Here is a 15,138-nt window from a genome sequence, read left to right as displayed (position 1 = left end):
CAATTATATTCCAATAAAGAGCTTAAAAAAAAAAAAGACTACTGTACTCAAGACAACCAGTATGAAGTTCTAGTCCTGCCACACAACAATTACGTGGCTCAGAGTCTGTTCATGTATAAAACTGGAATAATATCTACTGCTGCTTCCTTTGCTGGGTTTGTTAAATCAAGCATAAAGCTGTACGTGAGACAGCTTTGCAAACTGCTATGGGCTGAAATGTGTTCCCACCCCAAACTCACTTGTTGCAGTCCCAGCCAACAGTTCCTTACAGTGTAACTATATTTTGAAATAAGTCCTTCAGAGGACAAAAAGAGAAGGCAGCCATTTGCAAGCTGGAGACAGGTCTCAGGGAAAACCAAACTGACAATACCTTGATTTTGAACTACCAGCCTTCAGAACACCGAGAAAACAAATTTCTGTTGTTTAAGCCTCTTAGTCTGTGGTGTTTTGTTATGAAAACCCTAGCAAACTAATACACTAAGCGCCACACAAATGATATTCATAAAACCCACTACAACTGGGTTTATGTCTTTTAAAAGATAGTTGCTTACAGCTCATCATGAATAACAATATGACATAACTGGTAACATATGATAAATATCAAAATTTATAACTGTTATTCAAATATTTATTGAATGCATACTATGTGTATCCCTCCTTGACCTTATTTCCTCCATAGGTAGAGTTAAAATAGATACCTTTAATAAAGTTAAGATAGTTCCTTTTACTCTTAGTTTGCTGAATAATTTGGTCATGAATGATGACCAAATATAACTGAATGTTATTTTAAAAATTAATATTAATCTATTCATTTCTACTTATATGTTCATGTGGCTTTGCCCTTTAATCTCTTGAGTTACAATCAAGAGATTTTTCTAATAAGGAAACAATCCTTTCATTTCTTTGATTAATCCTACCAAGTCATGCTTTCTTGTTTTGTTTTACTAAGTATCCTATCAATTTTGATTTGTCCGTATTTTAAGATTATGGCATTTATGTTTATAGTAGAGTTGGGCTTTAATTTTGTTTCTTAGAGTGTTTTTATGCTGACTGGTCATTAACATTACCTCAGTCTCAACGAATGAGATGTTAGCTGTGGTACTTTTTCTATTCTCTAAAGAAAAAAAAGTGCTGATGATAGATAACAGATATTTAAAGATTTGGTAAAGATTTTCCATTAGTCTGGATCTGATGTCTTTTGAAGCAAAGAAACTTACCTCCAATATAATTTACTTAATGTTTCCTGGTTTAAATCATATTCTTTCTTAAGTCATTTTTGGTAATTACAATCTTCTGGAAAATTATCCTCTTCATGTAGATTCTACCTGAATAAAGTTGCTCATTTTTGTAAAGCACATAGAATAGTACCTGGTATACAGTAAACACTATATCCATATTTACTTTTTTTAATTATTATTATTATTTTTTTAATTTTTATTTATTGATCTCATTGGGTCTTTGTTGCTGCATACAGGCTTTCTTTAGTTGTGGCAATCGGAGGCTACTCCTCATTGCGGTGGGCAGGCTTCTTATTGCAGTGGCTTCTCTTGTTGCTGAGCATGGGCTCTAGGTGCTCGGGCTTCAGTAGTTGCGGCTTGTGGGCTCCAGAGCGTAGGCTCAGTAGTTGTGGCACACGGGCTTAGCTGCTCTGAGGCATTAGAGATCTTCCTGGCCCAGGGCTTAAACCCGTGTCCCCTGCATTGGCAGGCAGATTCTTAAGCACTGTGCCACCAGGGAAGTCCCTAAAATTATTTTCATTATTTAAATTTCTACCATATTTGTAGTTATGTCCCATTTTTCTTCCCAACATACCTGTTGGACATTTTCTTCATTTTTCTTAATCAATCTCTAGTATCTTCTATTTAATTAATTTTTTCAAAGATCCAATATTGGGTCACTGGATCCTCACAGCTATTTCATGGCACTCTCTTTTGTTATTTCATCACTACCTCTTTGATTTCTTTCCATTTTATGCTTCAAACCATTGTTCTTTTTCTGTCTCTTCCTATTTATTCATAATTTTTAAAGTGCATTTTAGACTAAAAGTTTCCTTCTAAATACCCTTTAGCTATGTCTGATATTTTAATAATCTATCATTTCAATGGTAGATATTTAACATATATTTAAATGCATACTTACCTATGTATATAGATTTTTAAACTGTGTTTTTGCTTTTGATGTCTATCTTTATACTGTGATCGCAGAACATGTTTATATAAATTTCCTAAATTTCTTCACAATTCTACATACCTTAGTATGTGACAAAATGTTGAAACTGTTCCATGTGGACTTAAAAAGAATATATATTCTTCATTTTGGGATTCAGAATTCCACATATACCTTTTAGATAAAGCATATGAATTCTCTTTTTCAAATATCTTCTATTCTTAAATCTTTTGTTAGTTGTAACTATTAGTTTATCAGATTTAAATAAAATAGATTTATTTTTAATCACTCAGTACAGATAGTGATTTTATGCAAATCTTATAAGTCTGTCAGTATCTGCTTTATATATACTGAATTTATGTTTTTGGAACACAAAATCATAACTGTCCTATCTTCCTGAGGTAGACTGTTCCCTTTTCACAATAGTAGTATTTTCACTTTGAATTCCTCATCATTCTCTAGATCTGTCTTAAGAAGTTCATCATGGGATTTTTAAAACTTCAAACTTAATCCATTTACATTTATTTTTATACTGATATCAATGTCATCCACTCATGACAATACACAAAATCCAAAAAAATAACCAAGAAAAAAAAAGGAACCAAGAACAGATGGAACAAACAGAAAGCAAACAGCAAGATATTAGACTCAAACTTCACTGTATCAATGAACACACTAAACATTCCAGTTAAAAGTCAAAGACTGGGGACTTCCTAGGTGGTGCAGTGGCTAAGAATCTGCCTGCCAATGCAGGGGATATGGGTTCAAGCCCTGCTCCAGGAAGATCCCACATGCCGCGGAGCAACTAAGCCCGTGCACCACAACTACTGAGCCCGTGTGCCACAACTACTGAAGCCTGCACGCCTAGAGCCCATGCTCTGTAACAAGAGAAGCCACTGCAATGAGCCCACACACCACAATGAAGAGTAGTCCCTGCTCACTGCAACTAGAGAAAGCCTATGTGCAGCAACAAAGACCCAACCCAGCCAATAAATAAATAAATAAATCTATTCAAAAAAAAAAAGTCAAAGATTGTCAGGCTAGATTACCAAACTAGACTCAATTGCATGCTGCCGACAAGACACACACACTTAAATATTTAGGAAAAAATAAATTAAAAATAAAATGACAGAATAAGATATGACAGAGTAACACTAGTTGAAAGCTAAAATGGCTTTTTTTAAAGTAACATGCTTTTTAAAAAATATTTATTTAACATTTATTTTTTATTTTTGGCTGCACTGGGTCTTAGTTGCAGCACAGGATCTTTTGTTGCGGTACACAGGTTTCTCTCTAGTTGTGGTGTGCAGGTTTTCTCTCTAGTTGAGGCATGTGGGCTCAGCAGCTGTGACACGTGGGCTTAGGTGCCCCATGGCATGTGGGATCTTAGTTCCCCAACTAGGGATCGAATCTGCGTCCCCTGCATTGGAAGTTGGTTTCTTTACCACTGGACCACCAGGGAAGACCCTAAAATGGCTTTTTGATATCAAACTAGATTTCAAAGCAAATAGAACGGCTTTCACAGTGATAATGGAGACAATTAATCAAGAGACTATAACAATCCTAGATGTTTGTGCCCCTACTAGTATGGCTTCAAAATATATGAAGTTGGGGACTTCCCTGGTAGTCCAGTGGTTAAGACTCCATGCTCCCAATGCAGGGGGCCCGGGTTCAATCCCTGGTTAGGGAACTAGTTCCCTCACGCTGCAACTAAGGGTTCACATGCTGCAACTAAAAGATCCCTTGTGCCACAACTAAAACCTGGTGCAGCTAAATAAATAAATAAATATTTTTAAAAAAAAGGGATCAAAATGGATCATACGTCTAAATATAAAACAACACAACAAAACTTCTGGAAGAAAAACATAGGAGAAAATCTCTGTTATCTTGGGTTAGGTAAAGATTTCTTGGCTATGACAGCAAAAGGACTAATTGATAACTTATACTTCATCAAAATTAAAAATTTCCTGTCAAAAGATACTTTTAAGAGAATGAAAAGACAAGCCATAGACTTGAAGAAAATCTTTGCAACCAACTATCTAATAAAGGATCTTTATCCAGTATTTTATATAAAGAACTCTCAAAACTCAATAAGAAAACAAATCAATAAAATGATGGGCAAAAGAGCTGAACAACAACAACAAAGAAAAAGATCTGAACAGACACCTCAAGGAAGAAGATAAATGGATGGCAAATAAGTTTAAGAAAGGATGCCTAACATCATTAGGTATAAGGCAAATGCAAATTAAAACCATGATATATTATTACACTCCTATGAGAACAGTTAAAATTAAAAGATTGACTACATCATGTATCAGCAAGGATGTGGAGGAACTGGCACTCTGAAAGACTACTGATGGAAATACAAGTGGTACAATCTCTTTGGGAAAACAGATGGCGTTTATTAAAAACCTAATCATATATCTACCATTCTATCTTAGGCGGACCCAAGAGAAAAGGAAATATATGTCCATGTATAGATGTGTAAATGTATGTTCACTGTCACTTTATTTGTAAAAGCCAAAACCAAAAAGCAAACCAAATGACCATAAACAGTTGAATGGAAAAACAAATTGTAATATATGCATACAATGGAATACTACTCAGCAATTAAAAAGGAAACCACTAATGATATATATGAACTGCAAAATAATTCTGCTAAGTAAAAGAAGTCAGATATAAAACAAGCATATAATGTACGATTCCAATTATATAAAACGCTAGAAAAGGCAAAATTATCTACAATGACAGAAAGGAGATGGCGGTTGCTTGGAGAGAAGAGTGTTGGGAAAAGCAGAATGAAATTTTATAAAGAGGCACAAAAAATTCTGGAGTTATAAAAGTCACTACCTTGACTATGGTGATGGTTTCACAGGTGTATACATTTGTTGGAACTTATCGAATTACACACTTTAAATAAATGCGGCTTTTTTTGGGTCAATTATCCTTCAATAAAGCTGTTAAAAGAAAAAAAAAAGCGCACAGATCCTCAGATCCCACCCTTAACTCCACTATAACTGGTTTAAATTTGTCCCATCATTCCAGCAGAAGGCTGCTAGTTTATTCTCTGGGAGGGATAAAATAATACCTCTGGACTAGGAGAACAACATACACAATTAAGAATGGGAATACTAGGGAATTCCCTGGCAGTCCAGTGGTTAGGATTCTGTGTTTTCACTGCCAAGGGCCCCTGGTTGGGAAACTAAGATCCCACAAGCCATGCAGCATAGTGGGAAAAAAAAACAAAAACAACAACAAAAAAACTTTAGAGAACAAGAACATGTAAATAAATACTTATGTACTGCATTCTACCAGCCAAACTATCAACCAAGTGTAAAGACTAAATAAAGATATTTTTAAAAATGCAGTCCTGAAAAATTTATCCTGATTACCCTTTCATGAAAGCCACAGAGGAAGTGATACCAAAACAACTGTGTAAATCAAGAGCACAGAAGCCATGGAAATCAGAAAACATGGGATTCAACCCAAGAAAGAAATGAAGGGAAAATCCAGAATGATAACTGAGAGAACAATCATGAGACAGCTCTGTATCAGGCATAGAGAGGAATTCGAAGAATCCAAAAACCAAATTCAAGACTTAAAAGTATCAAACACTTATGTGACACTATACATTTTATTTATTCATTCACTATGTACTTTATCCCCACCTACCCTGAATCTAAATTATAAACTCTTTGAGGACAGACTTTTGTGTTGTGTCCACTGCTGTGTTCCAAGCATGTAAAGCAATGCCTGCTATCTATTTGGTATATAATAAAATTTTCCTTAATAAATAAAAATGCTAATTTTATCCTAAGAATCACTCTATGTAAGTAACTGGCAATAATATTCTATCTCGAAGTCACCACTTAAGTCATAATGTCAGAAGATTTTAATCTTTTAAAGATTTAGGGAACTTTGCTGGTGGCACAGTGGTAAGAATCCGCCTGCCGATGCAGGGGACACGGCTTTGATCCCTGGTCCGAGGTGAAACTAAGCCCGTGCGCCACAACTACTGCACCCACATGCCACAACTACTGAAGCCCACTCACCTAGAGTCCATGCTCTGCAACAAGAGAGAAGTCACCAGACTGAGAAGGCCACGCACCGCAACGAAGAGTAGCCCCTGCTCACCACAACTAGAGAAAGCCCATGCGCAGCAATGAAGACCCAACACAGCCAATAAATAAATAAATAAATAAATTTATTAAAAAAAATAATAATAAAGATTTAGGACTTTCCTGGTGGCGCAGTGGTTAAGAATACACCTGCCAATGCAGGGGACACTGGTTCAATCCCTGGTCTGGGAAGATCCCACATGCTGTGGGGCAACTAAGGCCATGCACCACAACTACTGAGCCTGCACTCTAGAGCCTGCGAGCCACAACTACTGTTGCATAGCCCCCTCTTGCCACAACTAGAGAAAGCCTGCACGCAGCAATGAAGACCCAACGCAGCAAAATAATATGAAGAAGAAAAAAAATTTTTCTTTAATTTACAGATTCCTATTGGCTAGTATTCCCAGTGAAAATAATTCTATTTTTGCAAAAACAAAATAAATCTTATTTTATCTAGCTCCCAAACATGAAGAAACCTTCAAACGAATCAGCTGATTCCTATTTCATAAAAATCCCTAGTATAGTACAAAGATTCCCAGATCTTTGGATCTTATATAAGCTGTCAAAAAACAAAAAAAACGAAAAACTTTTAAAGTACATGAAGAGAAAAAGGATAAAGACTTTATCTCATTTCATTTAATATTTCATCACCTGGTGCTCTACTTCCTGAAGTAAGGATTCCAACAGTTCTGTTTCTTGTGTCAGAGATGTCTTCTGACCTTTTCAAAAATAGCAAAAGATCAACACTCAGGCTCATTAAATGAAATTAACTTTCATTGAACATATTCAACAACAAGGAATCAATTTCAAGTAAGCAAAACTTCATTACAGCTACCCTAAAAAATTTTCCCAGAGTTTTCATTATAGTAGCTTTGACAAGAGGATTTCAGAACCAACCCTAACTACAGTTACAGACAAAATGAAATGCAGGTCTATTAAATTCTTCTAAGAAATATACAATGACAATATACTTTATAATGAAATTAATGTTATTGCTTCTTCTAAAGTAATATAAAGCAATAGAAAAGTAAAGTTTTTAATCAATCAACTATTCTAAAATAATTCCTTCCCCAAAACTTAAATGCGGCTTAAAAATAAGAATGTAGTAAGTGGGCCATTTGTTTATATTAAATGTGAGCAAGAGGTATGTTCTTTGAACATAACAGGAATCTGTAAAAAAGAATGTCCACAGAGGAAAACAGTCTCAAGGAAGCTGGAAACACAGAGGAATAAAGGAATTATTATTATAGAAATTATTATTATAGAGAAGGAAGAAAGAAACTGCTTTACATGATACAAAAAAAAAAAAAAAAAAAAGACAATAAGATAGACATGCTTGCCAAATCAGACCACCATTCTTGTAAATCACAAAGTCTGAAGAGCCGGAAGCATATCCCATGAAGTTAGCAGAAGTTATATCAATTTGGTGTAATGTTAATTGATACAGAACAATTAACAGGCAGAATTTTTATTTTTTATAGCAATCTTTTACTAGCCTATAATAACTCACCAACTTTAACTCTTCAAAGACTGAACCTCAAAGAGGTTCAAAGCACCATGTACACAAGCAGCATAGAAAAACTCACCCATCAGAGTTATAAGCTTATTCTTCAGCTGTGTGTCTAACCGTGCAATCATCATCTCCACTGCATTTCTAATTTCCCGAACACGCTCATCTTTTGCATTTCTTACAGCTTCTACATTCCTTTCCTAGAAGATAAAAGGCAAAATAATTTTAATTGAAGAATTTTTTTAAATAGAAGTAAATAGATATTAATGCAATCACTACAATTATTCTTAAAGTCAATTGATTTCCTCTAAAAACCGAAAGCTGGGACTTTCCTGGCTGCACAGAGGTTAAGACTTTGAGTTCCCAATGCAGGGGCCCGGGTTTGACCCCTGGTCAGGGAACTAGATCCCACATGCATGCCGCAACTAACAGTTTGCATGCCACGACTAAGGAGCCCGCCTGCCGCAACTAAGACTGGGTGCAACCAAATAAATAAATAAATATTTTTAAAAAAAAACAAAAAAACCCCCAAAAAAGTGTAAGCCAATAACACTTTTTAATTGTTCATATACAATAGGAAACTCAGAAAAAAAACTCTTAAACAAGTAAAGCATAATAAAGTACATAATATTTTAAGTTAAACAGAAAGATACGAAATCACAAAAAAATTGCTTTAGGTAACACATACGAAAATACATACTCAAAGCCCCAATCACATAGGAAACCACTGTTCAAAAACAAAAGAAGTATCCTAAAGCCAGTTCATATCACACAAAACCCTAAAACAAATGAAAAATTTGAAAAACCATATCTACTCCAATTTACAAAGTTTTAAATTTCTTTCAGAACTAAACACAGAAAGAAAAATAATAGGGTTTTTAAAGATTGGAGAATACATACAGTTTTTTTAATAGCATACCGCCAAAAATAGAAAGCAATCTTTCCTATACTTACTATTATTAAAAGCACAAGTAGTGAGAATCTCAAACTAGAACATCCTCCCTAATGCCCAAATTAAAATGTTGTCAAGAGAAAATAATAGAAAAAAAGGTAGTTAAAAGGCCAAATAGAAGCCATCCAATTTGTTTATATTTCAAAATGACTTTGTGTAGCATACATGTATCTCAAAAACATTATTTTCTGTATAAAGAATGTTATAAATGATAATTTCAATCTGAATTCCTGCATGAGCTAAAGTAAAAACATCCTGAGTTAGGAATGGTCTGCAAACCTCACGAATAACTGTCACTCTGGTAACTTTAAACAAAAGATATTCCAAAAATATATTTAGTACTTAAATGTTTGATGTTTATTACATTTTCCCATGGAAATAATATTACAAATGGTAAAGAGCTCACCAGAGCTCTTTGACCATTACAGTATCTAAAGAGTAGTGTTAACTATTACTCTTTCTGCAGAGTTCTAATTCAGAACATCAGAAATAGTTCATTCCCTGGTAGCAGAAACTCTCCCAAAGGATGAATGACTTAACTGTAAAAGTCAATACTGATTCTGTTTAGGAGACAATTACTGACTTTGTAACAAATAGGCTTATTTAACTCATTCATTGATTCTCTATTTCTGCATAAGAAGAGGCAATTCTCTGGCTCCAACTTCAGAACAGGCAAGGGGTTTGGGATGCAAATTCCTTAGCTAGTTTGAAGTTGGTGAGAGCAACTAGAAATATATATTACCAAATTTTTAAATATTGAGTCTAACATCAGATTTATATTATAAAAAATATACATTATGGACTATAAAAGGGATAATGATCTTTTAGTAGTAGTCTTACCACTTCTTGAACTAAGCTGATCAGTTCCATGAGACGCCGACGAAGTTTGGCCACTTCTTCATTCACTTTAGTAACATGCTGCTCATAAATTTCCGCCAAAGGTTTAAAGGTATGTCCACCATGCTATTTAAAGTAATGAGTAGTTTTTGAACATTTTCATATATCTCATCTGCATTTACATTCCTTCCTTAACACTCTATGGATACTAATAATCTGGTAAATAATTTCAAATGAATGTTATCTTTTGGCTGCCTTTACTTTTTAAAACAGGCCAGAGTTTGCTTAAAATCACTTGGTTCATATGGGAAATCCTTTGAGGTTTTAGATAACGGACTTTAGCAAAATATTTACTTATCTAGAATCTGCACTCGTTAGAAAGAACCAAAATCCTTAATCATGGCCCAAACCACCAGACACAACCTTATTTGTCACTCTTCTCTTGGTCAGTACTAGCCTTCTTCCATGCGCTCAAACTTCTGTCCACAAGCCCTTTGCAAAAGAAACTCCTTATTCAAAAATAATTCTCTTTCACCCACCCTCTGCAAATTCTCCACCCACTTAACTCCCCCTCATCCTTTGGAGCTTAACTCAGGGTCAAGTCCCATGGTTACTCACTCTCACCAACATTGTATACTTATTCCTAATATTTATCACAACAGCAATTAAGCACAGAACTAGTTGTTTGATATCTGGTGTGTTCATCACTGAACTCCCAGTCTCTAGCACAAATGAATAAATCAGAAAGGTACTTGAGGAAAAAAGATTAAAAAAAAAAAAAATCATAAGAGCTAGATGGCTGCATTCATATTGTTTCACAAATGTCTATAAAGTTGTTCCATTTTAAAGAAACTAAAATCACGGCCAGGATATCAGATCAACTGACCAGGGTATCAGATCAAAGAAAAGACCTTGATCCTACAACGAAGATTTGCAAATGAATATATATTTTACAGGTTTTCAATTAAAGTAAAAAATTTATGTAAGGGATGCACATCATACATCAAAATCTCCCACAAAACAAGTTTTTCTGGAATAACAGAAAGTACAATACCTTCTGCTATAAAGCAGATACATTTAATTTTCATTCTATAAACAGAGTAAAATATTATTTTCTATCTAAATCAAACAAAAATTTCAGCGCTTTCTAGACTCTAACTAAAAATAATATGCCGAATTTGTTCCACTTACCATTCCTCCCCAAAGTGCACACTGATGGCAGATACACTTTTCACAAGTCCAGCAAAATACACTAAGTTTTTCATGGTGATTTTCACATCTATATATCAGGAAAAAAAGTACAGTTATAAATTAAGTAAATTTAAAAATTGGAACATAGTTAACGTAACAAATCCCTAAGTTTGGGCAAACAGGTCAGTCAATTTTGTATGACTATATCTCAGGAACTATAAAATGTACTCCATGGATTCTGTGAATTAAGCTGAATAATTACATGTAGAGACTTTTTTTTAAGCATTGTTTTCATCCATCTATAAGCACTTTAAAATCACATGAAAAATGCAGACTAGTTTCCATTTAAAGTATAAAGATAACATCATTTCCGAGCAACTATATAGATGATAAACTCTATCCTATTACTATATTTTGGGCAAATCAGATTATGTGTCCATGCCTACATGAGCATGTATACATGCACACTTCTCTACATGTGACTGAAGTTAACAATAACCAAGACACATGTGATTAACTGCACAATATAATACCAGATCCTCATGAGAAATGAACAATTCAATTTTAAAAAGTTCTCCCTTAAGCTGAATAACTGCATACGAAAGAATAAAGTTGGACATGGTTACTAACTGAATTGTGTGTCCCCAAATTCCTATGTTGAAGCCCTAATGTAAGTGTATTTGGAGTTAGGGTGGAAGGAGCCCTAACCCAATAGGACTGGTGTCCTTACAAGAAGAGAGAGACAGCAGGAGTGTGCACTCACAGAGAAAAGGTCACGACAGGATGGAGTGAAAAGAAGCCATATCCTACCTAGTCAAGGAGAGAGGCCTTACCAGAAACCAACCTTGACCTTGGGCTACCAGCCTCCAAAATAGTGAGAAAATAAATTTTGCTGTTTAAGCCAACCAGTCTGTGGTATTCTGTTATAGCAGCCCTAATACACAAACACCTTTAACTTATACCGTATTAAAAAATTAACTCAAAATAGATCAAAGACCTAAACGTAAGACCTAAAACTATAAAACTCTTAAAACAAACGGGAAAATCTTCATGATATTGGATTTGGCAATGATTTCTTGGATATGACACCGAAAGCACACACAACAAAAGTGAAAATAGATAAACTGGATTACATCAAAATTAACTTCTGTACATCAAAGGACACAATAAACAGAGTAAAAGGGCAATCTATGGAATGGGAGAAAACAGCTGCAAACCATATATATCTGATAAGGAGTTAATATTCAAAATACACAAAGAACTCCTGCAACTAAACAAACACCTCCCCAAACAAACAAAAACAATTAAAATATGGGCAAAATATGAACAGACGTTTCTCCAAAGAATACATACTAATGGCCAACAAGCATATGAAAAGATGCTCAACATCCTAATCATTAGGTAAATGCAAATCAAAGTCACAATACTAGCTCACACTTATTACCATGGCTATGATCAAAAAACCCAGAAAGCAACAAATGTTGACAAGGGTATGGATAAAATGGAACGAACCCTTGTACGCTGTTGGTAGGAATGTAAAATGGTGCAGCCACCATGGAAAACAGTTTGGAGGTTCCTCAAAATACTAAAAACAGAATTACCATGTAATCCAGCCATACCATTTCTGAGCATAAATCCAAAAACCTGAAGCAAAGCTTAGAAGAGGGGACTTCCTAGGTGGCGCAGTGGTTAAGAATCCGCCTGCCAATGCAGGGAACACAGGTTCAATCCCTGCTCCAGGAAGATCCCACCTGCTGCGGAGCAACTAAGCCCGTGTGCCACAACTACTGAGCCTGTGTGCTGTAACTACTGAAGCCCACCTACCTAGAGCCCATGCTCCGCAACAAGAGAAGCCACGGCAATAAGGAGCCTGTGCACCACAACAAAGAGTAGCCCCCTCTCGCTGCAACTAGAGAAAGCCCATGTGCAGCAATGAAGACCCAACACAGCCAATAAATAAATAAATACATTTATTTTTTAAAAAAAGCTTAGAAGAAATGAACACTTATGTTCATAGCAGCCTTATTCATTCACAAAAGCCAAGAAGTGGAAGCAATCCAAGTACCTACTGACAAATGAATGGATAAACAAAATGTGATACATATACATGATGGAATACTAATCAGCCTTAAAAAGAAATGAAATTCTAACAATGCTAAAACATGGATGAACCCTAAGGACATTATGCAAAGTGAAGGAAAACAGTCACAAAAAGACAAATACTGTATATGATTTCACTTACATGAGTATCTAGAGTAGTCAAACTCATGGGAACAGAAAGTAAAATGGTAGGAAATGGGAAATTATTGTTTAATGAATTGAGAGCTTCAGATTTGCAAAATGAAAAAATTCTGGAGATTTGCTGTACAATAACATGTATACACAATACTACTGATCATGATGTCATGTTTCTTTTACCACAATTTAAAAAACTGTTTCTCTTGCCTCTAAAGGGGACACACTTGCAATTTTTTAAAAGTTTTTCACTGATAAATCATACTGAGCTTACAGAAAATACCTAAATAGGTCAACATTTTATATTTCTCTTTTATATGAGTAACCTGAATAGCCAGTAGGAAATTATAAAAGCATGAAGAAACAGCATATTAGATGCTGTCTGGAAGATCATTTAGCATGATTTCCACGCTACCAAATTTTGAATATAGCTTTTACGATATAGGAAATTTATCAGAACAATTATTAATCAATGGCCTATATATATATAGGCACCTTTAGCAAACCCAAAGGGAAGCCAGTAGGCATCAAGAGGCAAAGAAGAGAGATTAGTGATTAGCAAATTGTGGCAGTTCCATTCCTTTATGGGAGGCTTTAACAAAAGAAGTCAATCAAGAGTTAGAAGGGTCTTTCCAAACAGAGACACCCACACCATGCCAGAAGAAAATTATCTTAGTGTTGACCTACGAAGCTTAAAGGAAACTTTCAATAATGTCATTAAAATACCATGTAGCACAATCTATGAAACACTTGAACAAAGAAACTAAGGACATACTTGTCCTTTTCATTTTCTTCATGTTTGGTGAGACTGCAGAGTTGAAGAGTATCAAGCTGCTGTGTTACTTCTTCTGCCCAACGACAGTTTACTAGTTCTCGTAGCTGGAGTGGAGCACTGTAGAGAAAATATATATACATGTACTACTCTCATTCAGGAATTTGCGGTCATTTTCTAAAACACATTTCAAAGGTAAATATTGAGGTGACAGATGTGTTAACTCAATGGGGGGAATCCTTGCACAATATATACGTATATCAATCACACTGTACACTTTAAATATCTTACAATTTTGTCAATTATACCCTAACAAAGCTGGGGAAAAAAGGAAATTATCAATCAAGAAAAAAATAAACACATTCCTCAAAATAGAGCTCACAATCATATGCATACCATATTGCTATCAAAACAGTAACAAACACAATGAAAAGTATGGTTGTAACTTATTTCTACAATAATGTATCATTCACACAAAAAAAAACTGAATAAAAAAACTAGCAATTCAGATTACAGACTGAATTCTTAATTCCTTAGTCTAAAGCTACACTGTCCAAAATGACAGCCACTAGTAATATGTGACTATTTAAACTGAAATTCAAATTAAGTAAAAAAAATGAAAATTTTATTACGTAGTTACACCAGACTTATTTCAAGTGCTCAACTGCTACATTTGACACCAAAGCTATAGAACATTTCCATCATACAGAAAGTTCTATTTGATAGTGCTAATATTCTTAAAAGTTAGTAAGAAAAATGTGAACAGGACTTCCCTGGTGGCGAATTGGTTAAGAATCCACCTGCCAATGCCAGGGACACGGGTTCGATCCCTGGTCCAGGAAGATCCCACATACTGCAGAGCAACTGGGCCCGTGTGCCACAACTACTGAGCCCACACACCTAGAGGCCATGCTCCGCAACAAAAGAAGTCCCTGCTCCTGCTCGCCACAACTAGAGAAAATCTGCATGCAGCAACAAAGACCCAATGCAGGAGAAAAAGAAAAGAAAAAAGGGCAAAAGTTAATGAAGTAGTTTAAGAAAAAAAATTATAAATGGCTAAAATTGTTTTAATAGATGCTCAGTTTCAATCATTTTTTAAAAAAGCAGATTAAAAATGATACCATTTTTCACTTAGCAGAATGACAAAAAAAAAAAATTGGTAATACCCAGTGCTGGCAAGAATATGAGGAAAAGGCATTTTCAATATCATTAGGAACGTAAAATGGTAAAAAACCTTTTCCTTCAACACAATCTGGCATCATCTGAAATAACCAAAAATGGAAACAACCTAAATGTCTCTCAATATAAGCATAAAAAAAAAAATCAATGTATAATCTTACAGTGGATATTATTCAAA

General features: G+C 34.9%; 1 protein-coding gene across 5 annotated transcripts in view; it reads right to left on the bottom strand.

The window, feature by feature from the left end:
• The window catches only part of TRIM37 (tripartite motif containing 37), a 148,159-nt gene that overhangs the window by 121,296 nt on the left and 11,725 nt on the right, over window positions 1-15,138 (bottom strand). For all 5 annotated transcript variants that reach the window (XM_057714470.1, XM_057714464.1, XM_057714465.1 and 2 more), the window contains exons 4-8: window positions 13,785-13,901; window positions 10,775-10,862; window positions 9,587-9,709; window positions 7,871-7,994; window positions 6,936-7,003 (exon numbers count right to left, since the gene is read on the bottom strand). In XM_057714470.1, the coding sequence (XP_057570453.1) occupies window positions 6,936-7,003; window positions 7,871-7,994; window positions 9,587-9,709; window positions 10,775-10,862; window positions 13,785-13,901 (520 nt within the window). The remainder of the gene's footprint in view (window positions 1-6,935; window positions 7,004-7,870; window positions 7,995-9,586; window positions 9,710-10,774; window positions 10,863-13,784; window positions 13,902-15,138) is intronic.

The sequence above is a fragment of the Hippopotamus amphibius genome, chromosome 17, assembly GCF_030028045.1.
Source record: "Hippopotamus amphibius kiboko isolate mHipAmp2 chromosome 17, mHipAmp2.hap2, whole genome shotgun sequence".
NCBI classification, from domain to species: domain Eukaryota; kingdom Metazoa; phylum Chordata; class Mammalia; order Artiodactyla; family Hippopotamidae; genus Hippopotamus; species Hippopotamus amphibius.
The sequence above is the reverse complement of the archived record's forward strand: the minus strand, read 5'-3'. Positions and strand labels throughout refer to the sequence as shown.